Source organism: Dipodomys merriami, unplaced genomic scaffold, assembly GCF_024711535.1.
Source record: "Dipodomys merriami isolate MVZ:Mamm:240054 unplaced genomic scaffold, mDipMer1.0.p SCAF_48, whole genome shotgun sequence".
Classification (NCBI taxonomy): Eukaryota; Metazoa; Chordata; class Mammalia; order Rodentia; family Heteromyidae; genus Dipodomys; species Dipodomys merriami.
Window position 1 is genome coordinate 10205907 of NW_027206046.1, and position 25519 is coordinate 10231425.

The window sequence follows — 25519 nt, forward strand, 5'->3', positions numbered from 1 at the left end:
AACAGTATATTTTGGAGTTATGCCTCATCAAAATAATAACTATTTTCTTTACATTTGACTAATGTGTTACTGACAATGACTTATACCCTCATCATTTCAAGGGGGCAGCATAGTGTTGTCCTTCATTTGCCAGCTGGTTTTGCTTTAGAGTTTTGATGTCTTTCATGTGTTATGTCATGTGTTTCTCACATTTTCTAGGAAGGGAAGTATTATTAGCATCTCATTGATGGAGAGTTGCAGATCTGTATGTAGATTTGCAGGATTTTGTAGCTCATAATTAGTGAACTCTCGTGGTTCTTTGCACAACAAATCCAAAATTAGGAGAGTTTCAGAAGGTCTTAGGCAGTTTACTTATGAGAGTGGCCATTGAGTTTAGTGGATTAAAATAGGCTTTTAAAGCCAAGATTGCCTGTAGGACCTGCTCATGAAGACAAATATCTGACTTTGGCCTAATTATATGATTTGTCTGCAGGACAATTTTCTTCTCTGTGAAAAGGGAGTCGTAATCCTCTCTGCAAGAGTAAATAAGCTACTATCCACTAGCTTGTAAATTAAATGAACTACTATCTATAGGCAGTGAGCTCTGTGATTATCATAGAATACAGTAAAGTCTTCTGCTTATGAAGGCCAAGTCTGAAGCATCACAGACATGACAAGTGTGCACAGTTGCATGTGTAATTGTGAACACTTTGTCACTGAACATATATTTCTCACATAATGGAATAAAGTATCTGGTCACAGTCAAGTGTTCATGATACTTTCAGGATACCTTTAGGTAATGCAACATTTTATTTATGAAATTCTTGATGTAGGAAATAAAGGAGAGAAACCAACCAACTAGTATTTCTTGAGATTATATTTTAATTTTACATTTAATTTTATTATTATTTCTCTCAAATATGTAATGAAATGTTGTAGACATTTGAAAACTAAAAAGACATAAAATGGGGGAAAATGATCCTATCCTACTACCTAAACATAGTGGTATTAATACTGTGATCTACTTTCTGTCAGACATAATTTTAATGTTAGAAAGTAGAATTTTTTTTTTGCCAGTTATAGGGCTTAACTTGGGACCTGGGCACTGTCCCTGAGCTTCTTTAGCTCAAGGCTAGCACTCTACCACTTGAGCCATAGCACCCTTCCCAGCGTTTTCTGTTTATGTGGTACTGTGGAATCAAACCCAGGGCTTCATGAATGCTAGGCAAGCACTCTACCACTAAGCTACATTCCCAGCCCAGTAAGTAGATTTCTGTATTATATTTCAATCAGTCCTGGCAGGAAACTGCATTCAATTCAGATAGGTCAAATAATGAAATTTCAAAAAAGGAATATTTATAAGGCTATGAGTAGGCAGACCAAGAGCAAGCAGTGAAGTGTCTAGCACCTAGACCTTGGCAGCATCAGGAAATAATTGTTACGTATAGAGCTGAAACAAAGAGGAGAAAATAAAGTGCTGAAACCCAGCAAGGGCTGATGTTCAGGGAAAGTAGGTTCTCCTAATAAGGTACAAGAAAAGCACTTTTAGCCAGATCCACAGGAGAAACAGACTGTGTTGAAAGATAATGTCTTCACTTCCTTTGAGTCACCTCCATTAATTTAATCCAGGAGTCAGAGGTGAAAGATGTTCAGTTGTGGGCATCAGTTCATTGTACTTGAGGTAGGACAACTAAAAAGTTAGAATCATTGGAGTTAAAAATCTTTGGAGACCAAGATTTTCATGCACTTTCTTTTATATATTTAAATATTTTAACCACTATATATGCATATAAGATTTAAAAGAAAGAAAGATTTCACTGGGGACTATTTTGTAGAGATACTTAATTATAACTAAACAGAATATGCACTGAAAATTTACCATTATCTATGTATTCAATATTTGTTGAACATCTATATAAGTGTGTTCCAATACTATGTTCTAAGTTTATAACAATGAATCAGAATGACATGGCTCTCATTGTAAGAGAGTTTACTGTCTATCCATGAAGACAGACATTAAACAGATAATTACACAAAAAAAAATTAAAAGTTAGAAAGAATGGAATGGACAGGGATCACTATAGTGACCATTAAGAACACATCATGGTTTAATTCATGAATCCCCCAGAGCTGGTTTATTGGTAGTGTTTCTTATGAAAAGGTTAGTTTTAGAACTGCCATGTTAAACGTGTGTATGTCTAGTGTCAAATCTAGAGAGTGTTCCAAATGAGACTAGTTATCTCATGTGAACTACATTGATGTTTATTTTAGGTTTTCTTTTTTTTGGTTCCTGTTCTAGGGTTTGAAATCAAGGTGTGGGTGCCATCCCTTAGCTTTTTCCCCCAAGGCTGGCATTCTACCAGCTGAGCCACTGTGTTACTTATGGCTTCTTGGTGGTTAAATGGAGCTCAAAGTCTCATGGACTTTTCTGCCCTGGCTATCTTGGACCTACAATCCTTAGATTCTGATGCATGAGTCACTAGCACCCGACTACAATGGTGGTTTTTTAACAACTTCAGCTCCAACTGAACGTTATGACTGCTGAAAACTGTACTCATGAGTATATATTGATGTCTTCATATTGATGACATGCTCTTGCCTAAAGCATTACCTCATTCCTTACAAGTCTGTGTTCTTCCTCTTGGTCTTGTGTCTGGTACTGACTCTTTTTTTAACCAGTTGCCTTTAATCTCTGCAATTCCTCTTTTACTTATAGTTGAACAAACTATTTTTTTTCCTTAAGTGGAATTCCATCTGGCTAAGAAGGTTTCATCATACTTGATTTTAATTTTTTTATGCATGTAGAAATATCTGAGCTCAGAAGCCTTTTCATTTTTATTTCCACAAGTGTAGGGAGAAAAACACCAGCTGAGACTCAAACAGGCTGAAAAGAGCCTAACTGGAATGTATCTTGTTGACTTATATGACTGGCCCATAAATCAGTGAAAGAATGCATGAACTAATTCCAGCATTGTTGGCTTTAGTAGATGAGGTTGAAATGAATTCACATGAACACTGGCCAGTTGTGGTGGCCCTCAGCTCACGACTGTCCAGCTGTAATTGGTCCTTTAAAAGTTCTTCTAGGAGCCAGGCACCAGTGGCTCACGCCTGTAATCCTAGCTACTTAGGAGGCTGAGATCTGAGGATTGTGGTTCAAAGCCAGCACGGTCAGGAAAGTCCATGAAACTCTTCAATAAACCACTCAAAAAACTGGAAGTGGTGCTATGGCTCAAGTACTTGCCTTGAGCTGAAGAGCTGAGGGACAGTGCCCAAGCCCAGAGTTCAAGCCCCATGACCAATGGGGAAAAAAAAAGTTCTAGGATTTCTGGATCCCACAGGGCATACCCTTCCTCCTTAGGTGTTAAATCTGTGTATTTTCTACCCCAGTCACTTTTTCCTGGGCCTTTGACTTTTTAAAAAATATTTATTTTATTGTGAAGATGCTGTACAGAGAGGTTACAGTTACATGAGTAAGGTAATGAGTACATTTCCTATCGAGCATTGTTACCTCTTCCTTTGTTTTTCCCTATCGTCTCTTCCCTTTGCCTCTTATCTGTAGTAATAGATACTCTCTCTAGAGTTCAACACTAGCTCCAACTGTGAATGGCCTTAGACTTGTGTTCTATTTATTCAGTATTCTGCCTCCTGAAAGTAAATGATGTGAAAATAGACATCAGATCCCTCAGCCATTGAACCATCCCAGAGCTTGTACAGAAAAAAAAAGTCATCAGTGGGATAAAGGTGGGGAAGGGAAGGGAGACAGGACACTAGAAAGGAAAAGGAAGAAGACATTGAGCCAGAAATACTAATTTTTATTTGTTCTCAAAGTCTTTTTGGGATATGTGCTGGTCCTGGGGCTTGAACTCAAGGGCTTCTTTTGCTGAAGGTTAACATTCTACCACTGGAGCCACAACATCACTTCTGGTGCTGAGTAGTTTACTGGAGATAAGTTTCATGGACTTTTCTGCTCAGGCTGGCTTCAAACTGTGATCCTTAGATCTCAGTCTCCTAAGTAGCTGTGATCAAAGGAATGAGTCATCAGTGCCCAGCTATGTGCTCAAAGTCTTTGTGGTTGATGTTTGGATATGTATAAGGCTTAGGATCAATTCCTGTGCCACCCCTTCCCTCAGGTGTGGAGGATGCAGTGAGACTTTGTTAGTCTTAATACTTTGTTACCACCAATACATACTTTATTCCTGAGACTCTGAAAGAATGCACTTGTATATCTTAGAGCCACTCCTACCTCCATAGCTTGTTGTATCTTAAAATGGCACAAGGGCTGTCTTTCAGTGACTGGTGTCATCATATACATGTTGGATAAAGCTTGGGATCCTAGGTGGGCACCTAGGTGGACATGTGCATCTCATGGGAGAGGCGAAGGACTGAAGTTGGCAAGTGTTTGTGCTAACACCAGGGGTCTTCGTCATGGCAGAAAAGACAGGACTGCTAAGTTGGGAGTGATGCAAGCATCCAGTTTTTCTTATTGATTTCCTGGCTGCCCCATGATATTTAGGCCTGATTAGGAAGGGAGAGAAATTGGAGATGTCATTTTGATTAATATTTGCACTCCCCCAGTGTGTTTGGCACTGACGATGATGGTGGGTAGATCTGTGGACCTCATTTCTGTAACACAAAAGGAGTAATGCAATACAGATTTCCCCAATAAAATGCACTGTGAAAATGATTTTCAGCAGAGTACCTTGTCCTTTTCTATATTAAATTTGAAATAATTCTGAGGTCTTTTGTGCTTGCAGAAATAGATTTACATAGAAAAACTTATGAAATGACTTCCTTGTATGCCATGAACTTAATGATTACTACTCTTGAAGTACTTCTGTCTGTGTTTTGGTGTGTACCATGTAAACAATTGTATTGTGTTGTAAGAAAATGAAACTTTGTTTGCTTGAAAATAAAAAGATTTTTTTTGATAAGATGGTTCAGTAAAACTTTTTCTACACAGGACTGGATAGTAAATATTTTCAGCTTTGTGAGCCAGAATGATTAGTGAACTTTTCCATTGCAGTTCAAGAGAAAATATTAGATAAATACATAAAGAAATAGATAAGGCTGTGTTCCAGTAAATCTTTTTGATAAAAACAAGCAGACCTCCTTATAGGACTCTGAGAATGAAGATGATTCTTCTCCTTTTCTTTCTTTGCCTCAGCTTCTTGGCACACACCACCATGTCCAGTAATTATTTTAACAGGAACATTGTTTTCATAACAGCCCATGTTCAAAACAGTTTATAATTTTTAGTACGCCATACCTCCCTGCCATGGTGGGAAGGCAGGATGATGTGGTTATATCCATCTTTGAGGAAATGGACTACAGAGAGGTTTTTAAGTCTGAAAGTCCACAGGCCAGGTGTTTGCCCTTAACAACAGGACAGATGTCTCCTCCTCCCCCTCTGGTGTATTTTCTGTTGTGTCTCACAATAAGAACACCTCCTGCAGATGGAGGCCAGGTCTTTTGAGACTGCCACACAGGGAATTAGATAAGAAAAGCTCTGAGAAGAAAGGAAATGGCTGCCAAGAAGCCTGCTACGAGCTCTTTTGAAGAAGGGTCTCTGGCTATCTCTCAGAGCTTGACTCTTAATTTACACAGAGTTCTAACAGCCCTGGTCATCTGATTTCTCAGATGACAGATTAGAAGCAGCAAATTACAATTGGGAGGCTGTTAGTGGCAGGCACTTCACTAGCAGAAGGGACAGCTGAGGGAGGAAAGAGAAGGGAAAAGCTATGCATCACTGCTCCAGGCAGTCTTTCTTCAGCTCATAGGAAGAGCTGCCAAAACCTAAGTGCTGAAATGGTTTCTCCTGTTCAGGAAGCACATACATAACTCCACTGCTTCTGTTGGAGAAGAGCTGAGCTTTCTCCTTGCCAGGTACTTCCAGCCTCTGAAAGGTATATTGAAAGATGTTGTATTCAATGGTTTTCAGCTCTGGAGAAATATCAGAAATAGCTTGGGACTTGGAGTTCAGGCTGAAGTGGGTGGAATTCAGGATCCATGTGAATCGATTTTAAATCCTTAAAGTTTCAACTCAGGTAATGTGGGCCATGTGATCTTGAGCAGAAAGGTTTCTAACTATAGCATTGCTTTGAGGATCCAGTCCGTAGTTATGACATCGTTTCTGTGGAAAGATATACTCCAGTTATTAACCACTTTATTTTTTTTAAAAAAAGCCTATTTCAGTAAGGAGTAAGGAGCCCAGTGCCAGTAGCTTACATATGCAGTCCTAGCTACTCTGGAATATAAGATCTGATGATCATGCCAGACCCAACAATTAACCAGCAAAAAACTAGAAGTAGAGGTATAGCTCAAGTGGTTGAGCACCAGACTTGAGCGAAAAAGCCAAGCAAGAGCTTAAGGCCATAGTTAAAGTCCCAGTTTGGGGACACACACATACACATACCACTACTACCCACCCACCCACCCCCAAGAAAAAAAGAAGGGAAAGAAGAGAGGGAGGAAGAGAAAGAAAAGAAGGAAAGGAAAAATATGAATTAAAGAGTAAGGAAAAGATAACATATTTCAGGGATGTTTTCATCCTGTGTATTACGCTTTTTAACTGTTAATTTAAAATTTTTATTTTATTGTAAAGATACTGCACAGATGGGTTACAGTTGCATGAGAAATGTAATGAGTACATTTCTTGTTGAGCATTGTTCCCCCCTCCTTTATTTTTCTCCTACTATCCCTTCTCTCCCCCACCTCCCCACTCCACCACCAGAAGTTGTAAAGTTCATTTTCAACATAATGTCTTGTCAGTATCATTGTTGCAATGGGTCATCCTATGTCCCTTTTTCAGCATTTTGTTATTCCCCTTTCCCTCCCCAAATTAGACAAGTGTATATACAAGATGCAGGATACCAAAATGTTTTTTTTAATTTGTGGATTTTTTTTTTAGATTTTGCAATACTGGGGTTTGAACTCAAGGCCCTGTTTTCCTGCTATATTAATACTTGAGACTTTTATGTTCGGTTATTTTTCTGTTAGGGTCTTACGCTTTTTACCCAGGGCTGGGTTCACACCATGCTCCTCTTACCTCCAACTAATACATGATGGAGTAATTTTATTTTGTTCCTGCAGTTAGTAGTGCTAAGCTAAAAAATATTCAATCTGTGGCTATGGTGTATAAATGAAGCATTTGTCTTTTCCATGAGTTAACTCAAAGCATATGATATAAATTTAAATTTTTTTTCAGAGCTTAAGATAAAATGTGTTTGGTCAACTAATAGCTAATAAGCTATATTTTAAGACAATACCTAGTTTAATCAGCTAGAGATCTAAGTTTGATTTCATTGTTTGCAAGTGAAGATTATATAGAATTTGCCCAGGGCCTGATGTGGATGGTTCATGCCTGTTAGCCTATCTTCTTGGGAGGCTGAGACCTGAGGATTGCAGTTTGAGGCCAGCTCAGAGCTCAGGCTAAGGTTGTAGAATTCCAGCCTTATTGAAAAAGCTGAGGGTTAGTTCCCAGAGCCTGAGTTCAAGCTCCAGCACTAGCACAAAACAAGAGATTAAAAAATAGAATATATGCAAGGCATAGTTGGGTAGATTTATAGTCATATTTTCTCCAATATGACAGAATCTTGTGGTTAAATTCTTTGTTTGCCATAAGGAAATGTCTCACAAGTTCACCATGTGGAGAAATCACTCTCTAGTCTGTAAGTTCTACTTGGCCACTTTTTCCTGTATTATGTAGTGACTAGAACTGCTATGAATATAAACTAAATTCTTTTCTAAATTCCCCAAGTGACTATATAATTCTGAAGGACAATTTTACTTGGTCCTCTTCAGGGTCACTACTTTCTAGAGGAGGGAGCAGAGTTACATTGCATTCACTGCCGAGTGTACAACTCGCACCACATGTGTGTTAAAGGTAGGTGCTGGGTATGCAGCATCCTGCAGATAATAGTCTCTCTAGTATGTCATTTTCTGAGAGCCACATTATTTTGCTGGAGAAGATTACAGATGGAACCCTCTTGGGATGATTGTTTTTAGAAAACAAAAATAGGATACATTAAAGTACAATGTGGAATTTTTTTCCTGTATCACCTTTTCCAAGCTCCCTTTTCTTTTATAATAATTAATTGATATTACTCAACACATAATTTTAGTTTGCTTCCTATTTTCTAAATCTTCCTCTCTTCCTTGTTGGCCCTAGTTGTCACAACAGCATTACAATTTGCTGTTTTGGTTTCTGTAGTGTTGTGTGTGTGGTATGTACACATGTGTGTATATGTACACAGTTGTGGATATGAACTGTGTTTGAAGTCTGCCAGGTAAATATTTGCACAGTGGCCCAAGTTTAATCTTTTATGTAGAAGGCAGTGGACTTAAAGAACATGAGCCTGGAGAGTCAAATTGTTAGAGTTGAATTGTTCTATCATTTCTTGTCTTCACAAGTCAAGTTTTACCTCCTCAAAGGGAGTTAAATCTCCATAGCAGATAGCATGGAATAAATACTAGCTATTATTTATTATAAAGCCTTTGTAAATTACTACCCTGTTTATACGGAAGGCTTCATTACCTTTGATTCCTTAACACAATGCTTATAAAATACACACATGAAAACAACATGTCACATGCTTGTCATAATAAACTAGAGGAACCAAAGAATTTATAAAATCTAAAAGATTTGTGCATCAAAACATCCTATTTAGAATATGAAAAGTGCTGGTGTCTGTGGCTTATGCTACAGGAGGCTGATAGTCAGAGGATCACAAGGCCAGTTTTTATTTCAAACTGCACTAGACTCTATCTCCAAAATAACCAGCAAAATGCCAGGAGGCATGGCTTAAGTAGTGGAGTGTTAGATCAGCAAGTCGGTGGATGAATGTGAGGCCCTGAGTGCAGACCCCAGGACTGGGATGGTGGAGGAGATAATGTGAAAAGAGTTTACAGGATGAAAAAATTATTTGCAAGTTACACATCTGTTAATGGCTCAACAGAACTCATACAGAACAACAAACACCACCCAATTTCAAAAAGGCCATAGGACTTGATTGTGTATTTCTTCAATGAAAATTTGTAAACATTCAACATGCACAGGAGAGGCTTGTCATCATCAGCCACCAGAGAAATTCAAATCCAAGTCACAGATTAGCTATCACTTTGCATTAACCAGAATGCTTTAATGAAAAAAAAGAGTAGCAAGTGTTGACATTGAGGCAGGAAGTAGAGACACTGGCACATGGCTAGTGGGAACATAAATGCCATTCTAGGAAACAGTGGCATCTCCTCAAAGAACTTAAACATAGGGTTGTCACATGACTTAGCAATTCCACTTTTGTACATATAAAAGAAATGAAAACATACATCCACATAGAAAACTTGGATACAAATATTTTGCCCTGTGCATAATGCCATAAGGTGGTAACAGTTCAAATGCCCATTGATGGAGAAGTGGAGAGAGAGAGAGAGAGAGGGAGAGAGAGAGAGGGAGAGAGAGAGAGGGAGAGAGAGAGAGGAGAGAGAGGAGAGAGAGGAGAGAGAGGAGAGAGAGGAGAGAGAGAAGAGAGAGAAGAGAGACAGAGAGAGAGAGAGAGAGAGAGAGAGAGTGTGTGTGCGTGTGTGTGTGCGTGTGTGTGTGCGTGTGTGTGTGTGTGTGTGTGTGTGTGTGTGTGTGTGTGTGTGTGTGTGTGTGTGTGTGTGGTGTGTGTGTGTGTGGTGTGTGTGTGTGTGTGTGTGTTATGCTATCCTAAAAAGGAAAGAGGTACTGGTACATGCTACTGGGATGAAAGTATTGATATCAAACACACAAAATACCACATTGTGTGATTCTTTGTGTAGGAAATAACCCCAAATATAGTCAAATCTACAGAAACTGCATGATTGACAGTTGTCATAATGTGGGTAAGGAAGAGTGAGGAGTGATTATTACTTAATGGGTAATGGGCTAATGAAAAAGTTTCAAGAGTAAAGTAAGGTGGTCCCTACATGGCATTGAGAATGCAGTACATATATCCTGTGTTTTCTAGGAAATGCATGGTATGTAAATTCCATATCAAGGTTAAAAAATCCACTGGAATTCAGAAAGTATTATAAAGACATTTTTAAGGCAGTAGAAATTCCCAAGTCCCAGAATTTGTAGATAACCATTACTAAAGGTTGGTATATTCTACTCTCAATGACTTTTATTTTACATAGTGACATTTACAGAGCAATGCCTATATATTTATGTGATGATTTTGACATCATAATGATTGTCTTTCAAAATAATTAATATCCTTTATAAGCCTCCATGTTTTATTTACATTCCAAATGGAAAGTTTATTGGCTCCCCCAGATGGATGAGGAAAGGTTCATGATGTAAGTAAGGGCTAACAGTTCCTGTTAGGCTAATGCCTCAGTTACCCAGTGGGCTCAGTCCAATTGGGAGGGGAAGTCAACACCTGTGTTGTTACTTGGCAAGCTGTCTCCATTTTCCTTCCATAACTTAAAAAAGTTTACTAATGCAACAATAATAAAGCATTTGACCCTTGCTTGTTTGCAAGCAAATTAAATCTGATCATTAATATTTCAGCACTGTAAGTCTCACGGAATGTATATTTTTACTTCAGTAGAAATCCTAGTGCTTGTTTTGATACACACAAGCAGGCAAACTCATCCTTGTTCCATAACATTGTCGTGGCACGGGACTGTAATTCTACCTAGGGAGCAAGAGCTCATTTTAGTGAAATTATCTAAACACAGGAAATTCCAAGGATGGGATAATACAATGTTCTCCATGTGGATATTTTTGCTGTACTATTAATAATTTTCTTTCTTTAAATATTGGATTGCAGCTGGGCCCTGGTGGCTCACACCTGTAATCCTAGCTACTCAGGAGGCTGAGATCTGAGGATCATGGTTCAAAGCCAGCTCAGGCAAGAAAGTCTGAGACTGTTGTCCCCAATAAACCAATAGAATACCTGAAGTGGCACTGTGGCTCAAGTGGTAGAGCACTAACTTTGAGCTGAAGAGCTCAGGGACAGTGCCCAGGTCCAGAGTTCAAGCCCCAAGACTGACAAAAATAAATAAATATTGGCTTGCTTTTCATCAGTCTTTATTACATATAAAATTTGAAGAGTTATGGAATTAGATAATACTAGACACAGAACTACAGAATACTTTATATGGACATTATTCTATTTTAAGTACCAATAACTTAATTTTAAATAACATAATGTGATTAACTTTTTCTACTAAAACACAGAGACAGCCTTCTGTACAAGCATTTTAATCAATGTTACTCAACTCCATCTTGTGGGTGTGTATGTGTGTTCATGTGTGTATGCACGCTATTACTGAGACTTGGCTCACAGCCTGAGCACTATCCCTCAAGGAGGGCCACCAGCATTTGAGCCACAGCTCTACTTCTGGCTTTTTGCCAGAAGTACTATATGGTACTATATAGTACAGAGGTACTATATGGGTATCACAGACTTTCCTGTCTGGGCTGGCTTCAAATTATGATCCTCAGCTCTCAGGCACAAGCCTGCTATTCCCCATCTTTTAATTAATATATTTATTTACATTACTAGGATTTGAACACAAGTTCTCCCAAATTCAACTCCACCTTTATTTTTTTTCCTCCTGGTATCTTTAGATACATTAAGCATACATTGTGGTATTTGCAGGATGTCTTTGGAACATTTTGTATGCTCAGAGAAAAAGTAGGAAAATCAATACAATCTCATCTGAATGATAAAAATAAATGCTCTCTGGTCATAAAATCACGTTTGCCAATTAAGTCCCACTTTCTGCTGCCTTTATTGTTTCCTTTGGCTGTTGCTTGCTGTCTACCTGGGTTTTCCTTTGATGAAGAAAGTATGGCTGTGATTGTTTTTAGTGATTCCTATGGTCTGATTCTACTTGAGGCTCTGCTGCTGGCTCTGCTGACTGAGCAGCACATGGGGACTGTTTGTTATATACTGACAGTAGATGTGTAATGGGGTGGGGTGCTTCAACAGCCTTGAGAGAGACATACTTCAGGATGACTGCTTTGCGGCTGCTCCTTAAGGCCCCAAGCATGGTATAGGGACACTTGGAACATTAGTGGATCTCCCAGCTGCAGTGCTGAGTGGAAATAAACCCAAAGGAGCCATCTGCCCTCCCCACGCTGCCTCTTTTCAATTCCCTGGCAACTTTCCAGTAGCCAGCTGCCACAGAAACGATCAGAAAATAGCAAGACTCAGTGGACTGTAATGATTGTTATTCTCCGGGAAAGTAGGTTCTCTGACTTGGCTGAGAGATAAAGGATATTGAATGCACTCGATCCATCTCAGGGTATCAATAACATCCAACTGCTACCATCAACTAACTTACTGTTGGGATTAGATGGGAAAGGTCTTTTGTGTTTCTAGGTATGAACTAGGTGAAAACAAATCTGAAGGTCAAGTTCTTGGCATGGGAGGGATGAGCAGAGAATCTGACTGAGAATGTTGTCAGATTTTATCTTATGTGCTACAAATAATGTTGGTTATTCATCTCAGATTTATCAATATACCCTAGGTGGAGAATGGCTTAGTGGCTTTCCAGACTCTTTTCATACGTAAGTGAATCAAATTCTGTTGACTTAGGTCTATAGCCTGAGAAGACGTGGGTCCTGCTTCTGCTTCAAGTCTCTGGGAAGCATCAGAGCCCTGGAAACATCAATGAGGACCCAAAAGATACTACCTTATAGTTCACCATTGTGAAAATTAATCAAAGGAAATAAACTTTATGCATAAGATCACAATTGGTCTTTGAGTTGAACTAAGAAGAAAATTTTAATACAAAGACTTGTTAAAAAAAAAAAAACTATTAGCTGGGCGCTGGTGGCTCACGCCTATAATCCTAGCTACTCAGGAGGCTGAGATCTGAGGATCGCGGTTCAAAGCCAGCCCGGGCAGGAGAGACCGTGAGACTCCTATCTCCAATAAACCACCAGAAAACCGGAAGTGGCGCTGTAGCTCAAGTGGTAGAGCGCTCGCCTTGAGCTGAAGAGCTGAGGGACAGCGCCCAGGCCCAGAGTTCAAGCCCCATGGCCGACAAAAAAAAAAAAAAAAAAAAAAAAACTATTTTGACTTGAACTCAGGTTCTCTTCCACTTGAGTCATAGCATAGCCTTTTTTTTCTTTATTTTACAGGTAGGGTCTTCACTTTTTGCCCAGGGTTGACTTCCTATCTTAACCTCTCACACAGCTGTGATTACAGATGTGAACTACCACTGCTTGATTTGTCTGTTGAGTTATCCATGTTGATAGCTTGCTTCTTTGGATATCCTTAAACTCTATGATTGACTCCATCTCTGCCTCTTAAATACCTGGGATTGCAGGTGTACAATATCACATCCTGTCCCAACAATTTACTTTTCTTTTCCTTCTCTTCCCTCTCTTCCTCCTGTTCTTCCTTCTCCTCATTCTTTTTAGTTTTTGCAGTGTGGAATATTGAACCCAAGGCCTTACACATGCTAGGCAAATTCCACCACTGAGTTACATCCCCAGCCACCTAGCAGTTCAAACAAATAATTATTTGGCTCTGCAGATTTTTCTTTGATGACCAGTTTTCTTCTAGAAATATCACTGTCTAGTTTGAAAAATAACATTGTTGCATATTCCTTATTTTATACTTTGTTTTTAAAGTTCTTATATCCCTTTCTGACCTCCATGATAGTTCTCTCAAGATTGATCTGTTTGCAAAGATATCCTTCATCAATGATTTTGAAAAGGAAGTTGTACTTTTCATTTTAAGGACTGAACTTAAAAGAATTTTAAAGAGATTATATAATCTTATAATCACATATGGCACAGAAAATACAGTCAGCCAAAGTGGGGGTTTTAATCATATGACTAAGCATGCCTGTGTAGCATGCTTACAGCCATTATAGGTGGACCTGTGGCAACAATGAGAAGTACAAGTTGTCATGTCCAAAACGAGCTTTACAACATCGGTGCGCGGGGGTGGGGGGGGGGGAGGAAGGAGAAGGATTGGGGGGGAGGGGGGAGGCTGGGAAGGGATGTGAAGGGTAAACAAAGGAGGAGGCTGCAATGCTTGGTAAGAAATGTACGCATTATCCTGCCCATGTAATTGTAACTCCTCTGTACAGTATGTTCACAAATAAAATTAAATTAAATTAAAAAAAAGACTTGTTAAATGCATGCTCTAATGTCCAATGTACAAAACTGAACATCCTACTAACTCATTACAGTCTTTGTGTCTTTGCCAGTGAGGTGAGCTCCAGCCCCAGGATGTACATACAACTTGTCACTTACTCTTTCTTAGCCTCAGTTTCTTTGTGCTTTTCTTCAGTAGGCTTGAAAATACCCAGTTAGTGGCAGATAATGGCAATTTTGATGATGATTACTATATAGGAGAAGCATGAGAAGGCAGCATTTTACATCTTATATATGATGCCTTTGGAAACAATGTTTTCTTGGGATTTTTAAAAAGGACATATTAAAGAATCAGCACCCCTATGTTTGTCTTTATGCATTTACTTATTTCAGAGACAAAAATTAATACATAAAAATAGTGAAAAAAGATCTGAACTGTAAATATTATCTAGAGTAAAAATATGGCCATTATCCTGGTTGCATTGGTTTCTTGCTTCTACATAATAAAAACAAAATTAGTAGCTTGGAACAATATCCCTTTCATATCTGTTTTGTAAGGGAGAAATCCATGTGAAATCAACTAGGTTCTTTATTTAGGATCTCACAAGGCCAAAAGAAAGTCATGTGGGCTCTTACAGGGAATCTCTGGGGAAGAAGTTACTTCCTTACTCATTGACATCCATAGTAGGATTGACTTCTGTAATAGTTGCAGGTCTTCCTGGCTGAGTCCAGATGTTGCTTTCAGTTCAGAGTGGCCACTCCCTGATTCTTGTTCATGGTCTCCGCTACCTTCAAAGATAGCAGCAGCATATCAAATCTTCCTTATGCTGTTATTCTCCCTGAATTTCCTTTGCTTCTAACAAATACAACTCTGCTTACAAAGGCCTCAACTGATGAAACTTGACTTACATGGAATGTCTACTTCTTTTAAGGTCACTTGACTAGAAGCCATAATTATACCTGTAAAGTCCAATTTGCCGTGTAACCTGAGGTGCTATCCCCTGATATTCTCAAGGGAAGTAATCTCACTTGAAAGAGAGCCATTTGGGATTATTCTTAGAATTCTACCTATTATGTTAGTGTTTGGGCAGAACAGTCTGTAGAAGATCCCATGGATGAATGTGAGTCATGAATGAAATGTGAAGAAATGGGTGAACATTTCTGGGTTCCTTGGTGCAGACCTGATAAGGAATTGACTCTAGTGTGGGTATGCTGAACCATGGTGCTTTCAAAAGAAACCTGACATGCTGGCTGGGGCTGTGGTCACCCTTATTTATTTGCCAAAGGCAAACAGTTCCCATGAGTTGAGGGAAAGTTGATGTCAGTCAATGCTCCTTTCTCCTATCTTCACCCCATTTTCTTCCCCCAAAATAAATTGAAAAGCAGAACTCCCAAGACTGCATCTATCTTCATCCCTTTCCTAGCCCCTTATTTGGAAGACCCTAACTCAATCTTTCTTTTCCTAGTACTCTTCCTCTTTGCAGTGAAAATTCCAGACAAAGCAGTAAGATAATAACCTAATTAAATGAATTGGTGCCTGAAGTGAAAAAAAATAATAAACAAATCTCTTCAAGGAGACCATATCCAACAAATGATCTAACCTTTAAGGAAGGGCAAGGGGGGGGGGAATGAATCAATATACTTGGTATAAAAATTCAAACAATACAAAGCAAATATTTTTGCAATACACAGAAGCAGAATAACTTTTTATGTTCCACATCTGACAGATAATTACAGATATCAGCATATTCTTTGCATTGTAACATAGCACATACTTTTGACAATTCTCTTTAGTTCCAAAGGAGGTTAATGATGAAAATTTGATCATCATAGATAGATGCTCTGTGGTTAATGTGTTTAGCAAACCTTATCAAGAAAATAGTTGAAATCTGTTGAAAGTTAAGGCATTATCTGTAATTATTCTATAGATCAGCAATTTTAATTCTTGATATTTTTTCTATCCTTTTATTCTATCTTCCTCTCCACCCCTTCCTTCTGTTGTTCTGGAGTTTTGTGGTCAGAATTAGATATGAGGGTTGAGCATGACTTTGCCAATGAAAGGCAATGTTGCTCTGAATGTCTGCAGGCTGTGTCAGAGACAGGGGTTAAGGTCAGTGGCCAGGGACTTTTAAAAAATATATTCTGTACCCTTAAGGTATAGAAGGTTGATGTGAAGCCAATCATGGGTTTGTTACCACGTTATGGCCTTCGTATATTGAAAATGAGCCCAGTCTTCGACATTCTGTTTTGCGGCTGAATTTATTATATTCAAATATAGTTAGGAATGAAAGTAAGTGGCTTTATGCTTAATTTGATCTTTGTACATTCGTTCCTTTCCCTACACTTGCATTTCTTTCTAGTTGGTTATCTCCAGGACTCTGATCAGTTATATATTTTCTGGAGTAAGATGCAGTAACTGGGAAATGGTTTTGTTAGGAAAGGGACACTGGGTCGATGTCTACACACTTCTGTGAGCAAGGTAGTGAACTTCATATGCCACTGAAGATAGGTGATAAATATCATGAGACCCAATGGTCAAATTCTTTGAAATGTGGAATTTGATAACTATCAGTAATTTGATTGTAACTTTCAGAAGCCTGCTTGTATGGGTTTGACTACCAAATGTGCTAGTTATGTCCCTTCTTTAACCTGTTCTATTTTAGAATTAATTTGTTTTTTTGTTTTTGTTTTTGTTTTTTTGGGTCCGGTCATGGGGCCTGAACTCTGGGCCTGGGCGGTGTCCCTCAGGTCTTCAGCTCAAGGCTAGCACTCTACCACTTGAGCCACAGTGCCACTTCCGGCTTTTTTTCTTTTTGCTTATGTGATGCTGGGGAATCGAACCCAGGGCCTCAGGCATGCAAGGCAAGTGCTTTACCACTGAGCCACCTTCCCAGCCCCGTCTAGTTTAGAATTAATTTGAAATGTAGCTGTTCTTAGACACTACCCAGTGATCAGGTGGATTTCGTTAGAAAATGCATCCTGATGTGGAAAAGATCTAAATTCATGACAGATTTGTTTACATGTTCTTTTTGCTAAGCTTTGTTTGTGTAAATATGTATGTGTTTGGTAATCACATGATCACAATGTTTAGCAAATTCTGATATTTTCACAATAAAAATATTTCAGTGACTGGGCTTCCATTTTTGTGTGAAACAAATTATTTGAAATGTGTTAAGTTGCCATAGGGGTGCTTTTGGTAGGCTGGGAGAATTTTCTTTTCCTGTAGTAGTGCTTTATCTACAGTATTCTGAGGAAGCATCACTTACTGTCTCATTTTAATTTATGTTTAACATTTAAATGTTTCTGTACAATGTGACCAAGTAGAAATCCACATTGGCAGTGTTTTGGAATGTCAATCATCTGCAGAATGGTTCACCAAAGGGCTTTCATTTAAGTCATTTATTTCCATGTGCAGAAAATAGCTAAGATTTAGTTTATCTAGTTCTGAATTGGTAGAAAATTTGAAGGGGACAACTCTCTATCATTTAAATCTGTATATTAATTGATGGCTATGATAATTTGTTGGTTGTGGAAAGCCAATACCAAAGAGGTTGAAAAAAGTTTATTTAAAACTTTTGCATAATTACTGTGGAAAAAAATGAAGAAAAGTGTTTGGAATGGAATTGGAATGTATGTACTGAAACTTTTCTTTCTGTGGATATTAAGAACTATTACCCTTCCTGTGGATATTAAGGACTATTACAGCTACAAGTCATATTTATATGGGTGACTTTTTTTTAAATTTTATTTTTTATTGTGAAAATACTGTACAGAGGGGTTACAATTACATGGGCAAGATAATGAGTACATTTCTTATCAAGCATTGTAGCCTCCTCCTTTGTTTCCCCTTCCCATCCCTTCCCATCCTCCCCCGCCCCCCCCAAACCTCCCCGCTATATGGGTGATTTTCTTATTCTCTACTCCTGTACTGCAATGGTATGCAGAATCTTTTGTGATATATGAATACTGCTTTAAGGTAGAGTAATACTTCATAATCAGATCTCATAACAGGTGTTTTTTAAATGTGCTGGTATTATGGCTTTAACTCAGGGCCTTTATTGCTCACTGGCTTTTTCCACATAAGGCTGGCACTCTACCACTTGAGCCACACCTCCACTTCTGGCTTTTTAGGTGGTTAATTTGAGGTAAGAATCTCGAAGACTTTTCTGCTTAGGCTGACTTCAAACTGATATCCTCACATCTCAGCCTCCTGAATAGCTAGTATCACAGGTATAAGCCAGCAACTCCCTGAAATTATTTGTCTATGTGAAAACAAAACAAAAGCCATCAGTGTCTTATGAATATGACATTCCTGATGCACTTATAGTGCATTTTAGAGTATCATATTTTGGCAGTTTAGAAACTCTCCTCCTTTCTGTTCTCCTTTTTTATGCCATAAGTGTTTGAGCTGGACTCTTACACATGTCACTCCAGATTCCTTCTTTCCTTGGGACTTAGTCCTCACCCACCTGCTGACAGTGCCTGGCCTCTGTCTCTCTGCTAAGATTTCTACACAGAGTGCTGCATGATGTATATTTCATTAGCTGTCCTCAAACTTGGCCTGGACCACAGAGAAACATCTCTGTCTTTTTCAGGCCCCATTAGGTAGCTAGCAGGCAATAGGAACCAAGTAAAGTTGTTTTTTAATCAGAAGGAGCTATTTATATAAGTCTTCAGAGGTGTGTTGTACAGACGTTAAGGGTGATAGTCTTTAGGAAGGGAATAGAAACAAAGCTAGGAGAGTTTTAAGTTCCCTATCCCTTCCTACTCCTTCTCTGACTTCCTCTATCTCTTCACTCTCTATGCCTTTTCTTATTTTTCTCTCTTTGACTAGCACATCCTGTTCCTCAGTCCACTGGAAAAGAAATGGTGAGAACACAGGTCAAGTTAGCATGACCTACTCAGAGACTGATCTGAATGCCTCCAGTTCTCAATTCTTCAGGTATTCATAATGACCAGCACTGTAGCTAGGAGTTGGGTCAGGCATCTTGCTTGAGATTCTAAATGCCACCTTTCCCTGCATTTATGTTCTCTGGGCTCTAGGTCCAAATGTATAATAATCATAGTTTGTGTTAACTCATGTCACACTGAGACCTTGTGAGCTCTGGATGCTTTGTAGCTGCCCCTTCTACTTCATACAGTAAAAGGGTAAAATTTGATCAATCCATTTAGTAAGGGACCATTTATTGTATCCTACTTTGTTCCACACATAAAGGACATATTCTTGTCAAACAGAGGTTAGTGTTGGGTGTGGAAGGAACCTAAAATCTAAGCAAGCAACTAAAATATACCAATAAGGAATGTCCTGGGTGCTGGAAAGAAACGGAGTTGGAAAATAATGTGAAACAGGTGAGGAAACTGCTTTAGAGATGCTTTTCTGTGGAGGTAAGATTGGAAGCTAATATCTAAAGGATGAGATGGAGTGGATAGAAAAGGATCAAACTGATGGTATTTAAGGAAAGGAAAATAAAATCTCATTTATAAACATAGTGAGGGTGTGGTAGAAAAAGTGTGAGAATAAGACTTGTAGGTCAAGAGTTTGGATTTAATCCCAGTTGTAACTATAGTAGAAAAACATCATTAGTCAAGTTGCTGGTGTCATATAGTCCATTAAGGAGTCTTATTTAGCCTTTAATTTATGCCAGACCCCATTCTGGTTTACAGAGAAGGATTAAAAAAAATAAGTCAAATCTATAATTCGACTTTGATTTTGATTATCATCTAGCCTTGGAGGCCAGGCTGACTATGGAAAGTCAAGCCTCATTTAGAAAGCAGTGGGGGCTCCAGGCAGCCAGAGGACTAATGACCTTGAGTCTAGTGATCAGTCACATTCCAGAGCTAAAGGGCCATGGATGTTTGTTAAATAGCTTACATTGGGCTGAGGAGCTGAGTAGAACCTCTGCCACGTGTGCCCAAACTCTAAGCATTGTTCAAATGTCTGCTCAAGTCAACCTTTAGTGACCCTGTGAGAAAAAGTTGTGATCCTCATTGTTCAGACAGAGACTGAAGCACAGATACCTAAATAACCTTGCTTGAGGCCACACAACCAGTAGTAGTGAAAGCAAGACTTCACACATAGTGTTCTTTTGGGAGAATCAGCTCTGACCCTGATCCTGCAGTGAGGCCACCCTGCTGCCATCTTGATAGACAGCTAACACAGGGCTGCACATGGTCATAGAGCTGGCTTCAGGAGGTTTGACTGGGGATGGTGTTAGATGCATTGCTTTGATAGTAAAATCAAGACATGAAAAACAATGTGAAAACATACTCCATGTGCTTCTAGGAATCCACAAAGAGATCTTGGTTGTTCCTTGTTCCTATGTACTGACTTAGAGGCAGAAATGAACAATTCTGGATCAGTCAAATTTATCTGTTCATCACTTTCTATCAGGATATTAGTTTCTCATAATTCTTATACTTTTCTCATGATTCCATTACTTCATGAACCAAAGGTTGAGAATACCTTATTTAAGATACTTGGGAAATACCTTTCTGTTTTCAAATTCTGGAGTACTTGGTCCTGTGCACTTAGCGATTGGGCTGTTATAATCCCCTGCTAAGAATATCATAGATACATTCTACTTATTACAAATGAGGGAAACCATGAAACCTATATTTCTTTGGGCCTGGCTTGCTTTGCTTAATATGATTTTTCTCAGGTCTTTTCATTTCCTTATGAATGGGCAATATCATTCTTTCTGATGGAAGCATAGAACTCCATTGTGTATATATACCATATCTTCTTGATTCATTCATCTATGGAGGGGCATCTGGGTTGGTTCTATATCTTAGATATGGTAACTAATGCTGCAGTGAACATGGTTGTGCTGATAGCTTTAGTATGGCCTTGTTTGTGGTCATTTGTGCAAATGCTAGGAGTGGGATTGCTAGTTCATAGGGGAGCTCTATGTTTAGTCTGCTTTCCAGAGTGATTGAACAAGTTTACACTCCCGCCAACAGTGTAGTAGTGTTCCCTTTTGGCCACATCACTGCCTGCATCTGTTGTTATTTGAATTTTATGACTGCTCCCACCAAGTTTCTTCTCTTTATATTTTTGATAGTGGAAGTGATTTTTATATTCACTTTGGAATACAAAATTAAAAAGTCAAGTGAGCTGGGCGCTGGTGGCTCACGCCTGTAAACCTAGCTACTCAGGAGGCTGAGATCTGAGGATCGCGGTTCAAAGCCAGCCTGGGCAGGAAAAGCTGTGGAACTTTTATCTCCATTAAACCACCAGAAAACTGTAAGTGGCGCTGTGGCTTAAGTGGTAGAGCACTTGCCTTGAGCTGAAGAGCTGAGAGCTCCCAGTCCCAGAGTTCAAGCCCCATGACTAACCAAAAAAAAAAAAAAAAAAAGTGAAGTCATTTTTTTTAATCTTCATTTTCTGGTGTTTCTTTAATATCAGAACAGCTTAGAAGGATATGTTTATAGTCTTTATATTAAAAGATGTCCATTTGTGAATGTGTAACTGAAAATATTGTGAGGACACTCAAGACTAAATAAAGTTCTTCCTCTGTTTTAACCTAGTAGTTGTTACTGCTTCATATCTAAACTACCAAACTCATGGTAATTTAGTTGCTGTAAAGAGAAATGGAAACGTGTTGAATAATCATAATCTTTATATCTGTCTTCTAATCTGAAGGCAAAGTACTCTACACATTTGCTTACTATTTTCTTAACGTGATGACTTTAGTTGATCTTTGCTTAGCAGTACAAATAATTATGCAGCTCTTAAATAATAGTTTTTTCCTCATTGGTAGGAAAAGAATATGAAATGAATCCAGTATTTTAGTAATATATACAAAGTTAACTTTAACTTCCCTTAGCATTTTTACTCTATTGTATATAGGTTATATAAATGTATCACTAGCAATACAAATGAACTCATAACTGATAGGTGATTGTGGTGATTATTACTTCACTCACTGAGATTTCAGTGAGTAAACCACTTGACTATGAATTGCTTTCTGATAACTTTTCTCCACTTGATACTAATTCTTTTTAACTTCAAAGTGGGCTTTCTCGCAGAGTGTAAAGCATTGTCTTTTGCTCTTCTAATACCATATGAAATAAAAGCCAAGGGTTGTGTGTCCATAACCACCAACAAAATGAACAAGTTATGACAAGAGGCTATAGGACAGAAATCAGCCATGTTCTTATCCTAATCATTAAAATTATATTTTAACCAGTAGAAACAGGTTAAACCTGGGAACCCAGAACACTGTGGATACTCTGATGGTTGTGAGTTGAAACACTAGGTGACAGCACTACAGTATTTCATAGTTGTTTGTTATTGATCACTTGCATACTGCATAATAAGTAAGGGATTTTACTGTTAAAGACTATTGAATGCCCTGTTGTTTTCCATGGATGAAAGAACTCACAAGGAAAATGAGCTTTTCAAGTCCATAATTTCAGCCTTGATGAGACAGTGATTTAAATAATTTAGCAAAAGTTCCCAGGCTGACTCTATTTGCTTGCATATTTATTGGTTTGATTATTTATTGCTTGCCTGAGGATAGCTATGATAATTGAAAGGATTGTGGTTTCTCTGTTGAGAGAATTTTATTCTCTTATTTGTAAGGATAAATATTTTGCACGCAACATTTATTTCTAATCTTATTTTCCAGGTACTTTGGAAAGACATGAGACAGGAGAAAGAGCAAGAATTATTCTTAATTGTTGCGAAGATTCAAAGCTTCTGAAGCTTGAGCCAGTTCTTTCAGTCACCTCAGAAGCAAATAAGCACAAAAGCCTAGAACAGAAATCCTCTAGCTCCCATCAGCTTGGGTCAGTATCCTGCCCAGTTGTTCTACAGGTAGACTCTCCAGGTAAGGTAAGTTCAAATCAAGCTGTTGTACCCCCAAGAACATTATCAACTGTTTTTTTTTTAATTTAAGGGAAGAGGATTGTATTTGGATTTAGGGATTCACTTTTATAGTTGAAGAATATTTGACCTTTTATAAAAATGCTTATTGCAAAGAAGCAAAAAGTTATCAGAAAAATTAGAGTACTGAATGGACAGTTGTCTTGATTTGGTATCTATAAGATGAGCAGCTTTTGAGGGTTCTGATTATGAGTTTACACACTATGATAGAGTCTGCATTTCTTCTCATAAACTGGAGAATATAAATGAGAAGAAACATGGATTAGCTCTTTTAGTTTTCACCTCTAAACTTGATAATCTGATTCTTTATGAGATTCCTTTCCATCTTTTCATCTTTGTACCTCCAAGTCTCCCCTGAGCATTTTGTACCTGTTATTGATATTCATATATCAATCCTTCATAATACTGTCTTCTATGTATAACTTTTATTTTAATGGCTGAATAATGTGTTCCTACCACTGTTGCTAAGAAATACTTGTAATTATGTTTCAGTTATATGAAAAACATTTTTATGAACCTAGAATTTAATCCAAAAATTTTAAAAGACCATGTTAGCAGAATTTTAAAACCCTATTACATATTAACATTTTCCAAGACAACATGGTATAATGTAAACCATTTAAATGTCAATATTAAGGACATGAAATCAGACCTTATTTTATCTCATTTGTACATTTAGAGTTAGAGGCAAAATGATAGTATTTTCATAGAAAAAAAGTTCAACTAAAGCCAAGAGTAGTTCCACATACCTGTTAATCCCAGTATTCAGGAGGCTAAGGTAGAAATATCACAACTTCTAGGCCAGGTTGGACAGTTTAACAAAACAGAAATCTAAAGAGGCTGAGGACTTAGTTTAGCAGTTGCTGCCTTTCCCCTTGATTTTAGATAATCAAAAATTAAAGATTTTTTTTTTTGTCATGGAACTTGAACTCAGGGCCTGGGTGTTGTCCCTCTGCTTTTTCACTCAAGGCTAGCGCTCTACCACTTTGAGCCACAGCACCACTTCCAGTTTTATGGTGGTTAATTGGAGATAAGAGTTTCATAGACTTTCTTGCCCAGAATGGGTTCAAAACCCAATCGTCAGATCTCAGTCTCCTGAGTAGCTAAGATTACAGGTACAAGCTGCTAGCTCCCTGATGAAGGTTATTTTTAAAGGTCAATTGTATACAAGCAATGCAATTTTGAAATTTTAATTCTGATCGCTGAACATAAGGTGGGAAATTGAATCACATATACTATGAGGTCGGGCAAATAAAACATGCATGGCAAGCGAGCCCAGCTGACTCTTGTGCAATCCATCCAAACACAGATGTGTGGTTCTCTGTTCATACCACAGTGTGCATTGGGTATTGAAAAGTGTGGACTAGAATGGTGGATGACAGCTATATGTCCTTTGACCTATACATTTCTAATGGCTAGGGATTGCAGGAACAAATCTCACTCATCAAGGGCCACTTTTATAGGTTTGATTCCCAAAGTGCAAACTGGTGCTATTTCTTTGAGTTCCTTGGAGAATCTCAGAGCTACCCCTTAGGTAATGATTATATTATATATAGATTTCATTTTCCATATATAATTTTGTTTCTTTCTTCAGTTCAGGAAGCAAAATGTCTGAGTCATTTTCCTACTTGTAGGTTGACTTTATTTATTTTCAAGTTGGTACCCTTCATCTCAGATAACAATTTCCATCCATTCTTTACTTTCATTTTTATTGTTTTTATTTTTTGATTATTTTTTATTAGCACATATTAATTGTTCAGTGTGAGAGGTTTATGGATATTTCCATACATGCATATAATATACTTGGATCATATTAACCCCTCTGTTATTCTTATCACCCCTTCCTTGTCCCCTCTTTTATCTTTCTTGCACTTTTCTATTATAACCTTTTTATACATGAATAAAATGCATGATTACCATATTTTCTCCCTCTCTTCTTTCTCTTTCATGGGAAAACACTAAATTAGAGAGGCCAATAATCTCCTTGAGTATATGTCCTATACACCTGTTGTTGAATTTAGTGTTGCCTACTACTGTTTTTATTTGTGCCTCTCAGTTATATTTTCTCAAGTTATGTATTCAATTTCTTTATCATCTGTCACATAGGTTTTTAGCTTTTCATCTTAAGAATATTGAGATTATTTTAATCTATTACTTTACAAATTTGTTAAACATAAAATTTCAAGGATGTTTATAAATCCTTTCTCATTATGTGGGGTAGTTAGTAAGCCTGTGGAATTTAGAATGTCTAAGATCTGTGTTTATATGTGTATGTGCGTGTGTATAAGTAATAATGGAACCTGAAAGAATGTTCCCCAACAATAATGTAAATAATCTAAACAAAATATCATGGTATATCCACATAGTGAGCTCTTTGTATTTGTCAGTCCTTAGCTGTCTCTGGAATATGGCATTCGCTTTTTCTTCTTACATTTGAAGAGTGCGTACAGTTGCAGGGAAAGGTTTAAAAGAGAATAGAAAATACAGTGAAAGCATTTGGAAAACGGGTCCAATTTGAAATGCTAGAGGAGCTGACACTCCACAAAGAAAAAAAAATCTTTGGAGAGCAGGAG

The 25519-nt window shown here is 38.0% G+C and overlaps 1 protein-coding gene across 2 annotated transcripts in view; it reads left to right on the top strand.

The window, feature by feature from the left end:
- Positions 1-25519, top strand: part of Wdr72 (WD repeat domain 72) — a 181341-nt gene that overhangs the window by 57024 nt on the left and 98798 nt on the right. For both annotated transcript variants that reach the window (XM_069995375.1, XM_069995376.1), the window contains exon 15: positions 22690-22895. In XM_069995375.1, the coding sequence (XP_069851476.1) occupies positions 22690-22895 (206 nt within the window). The remainder of the gene's footprint in view (positions 1-22689; positions 22896-25519) is intronic.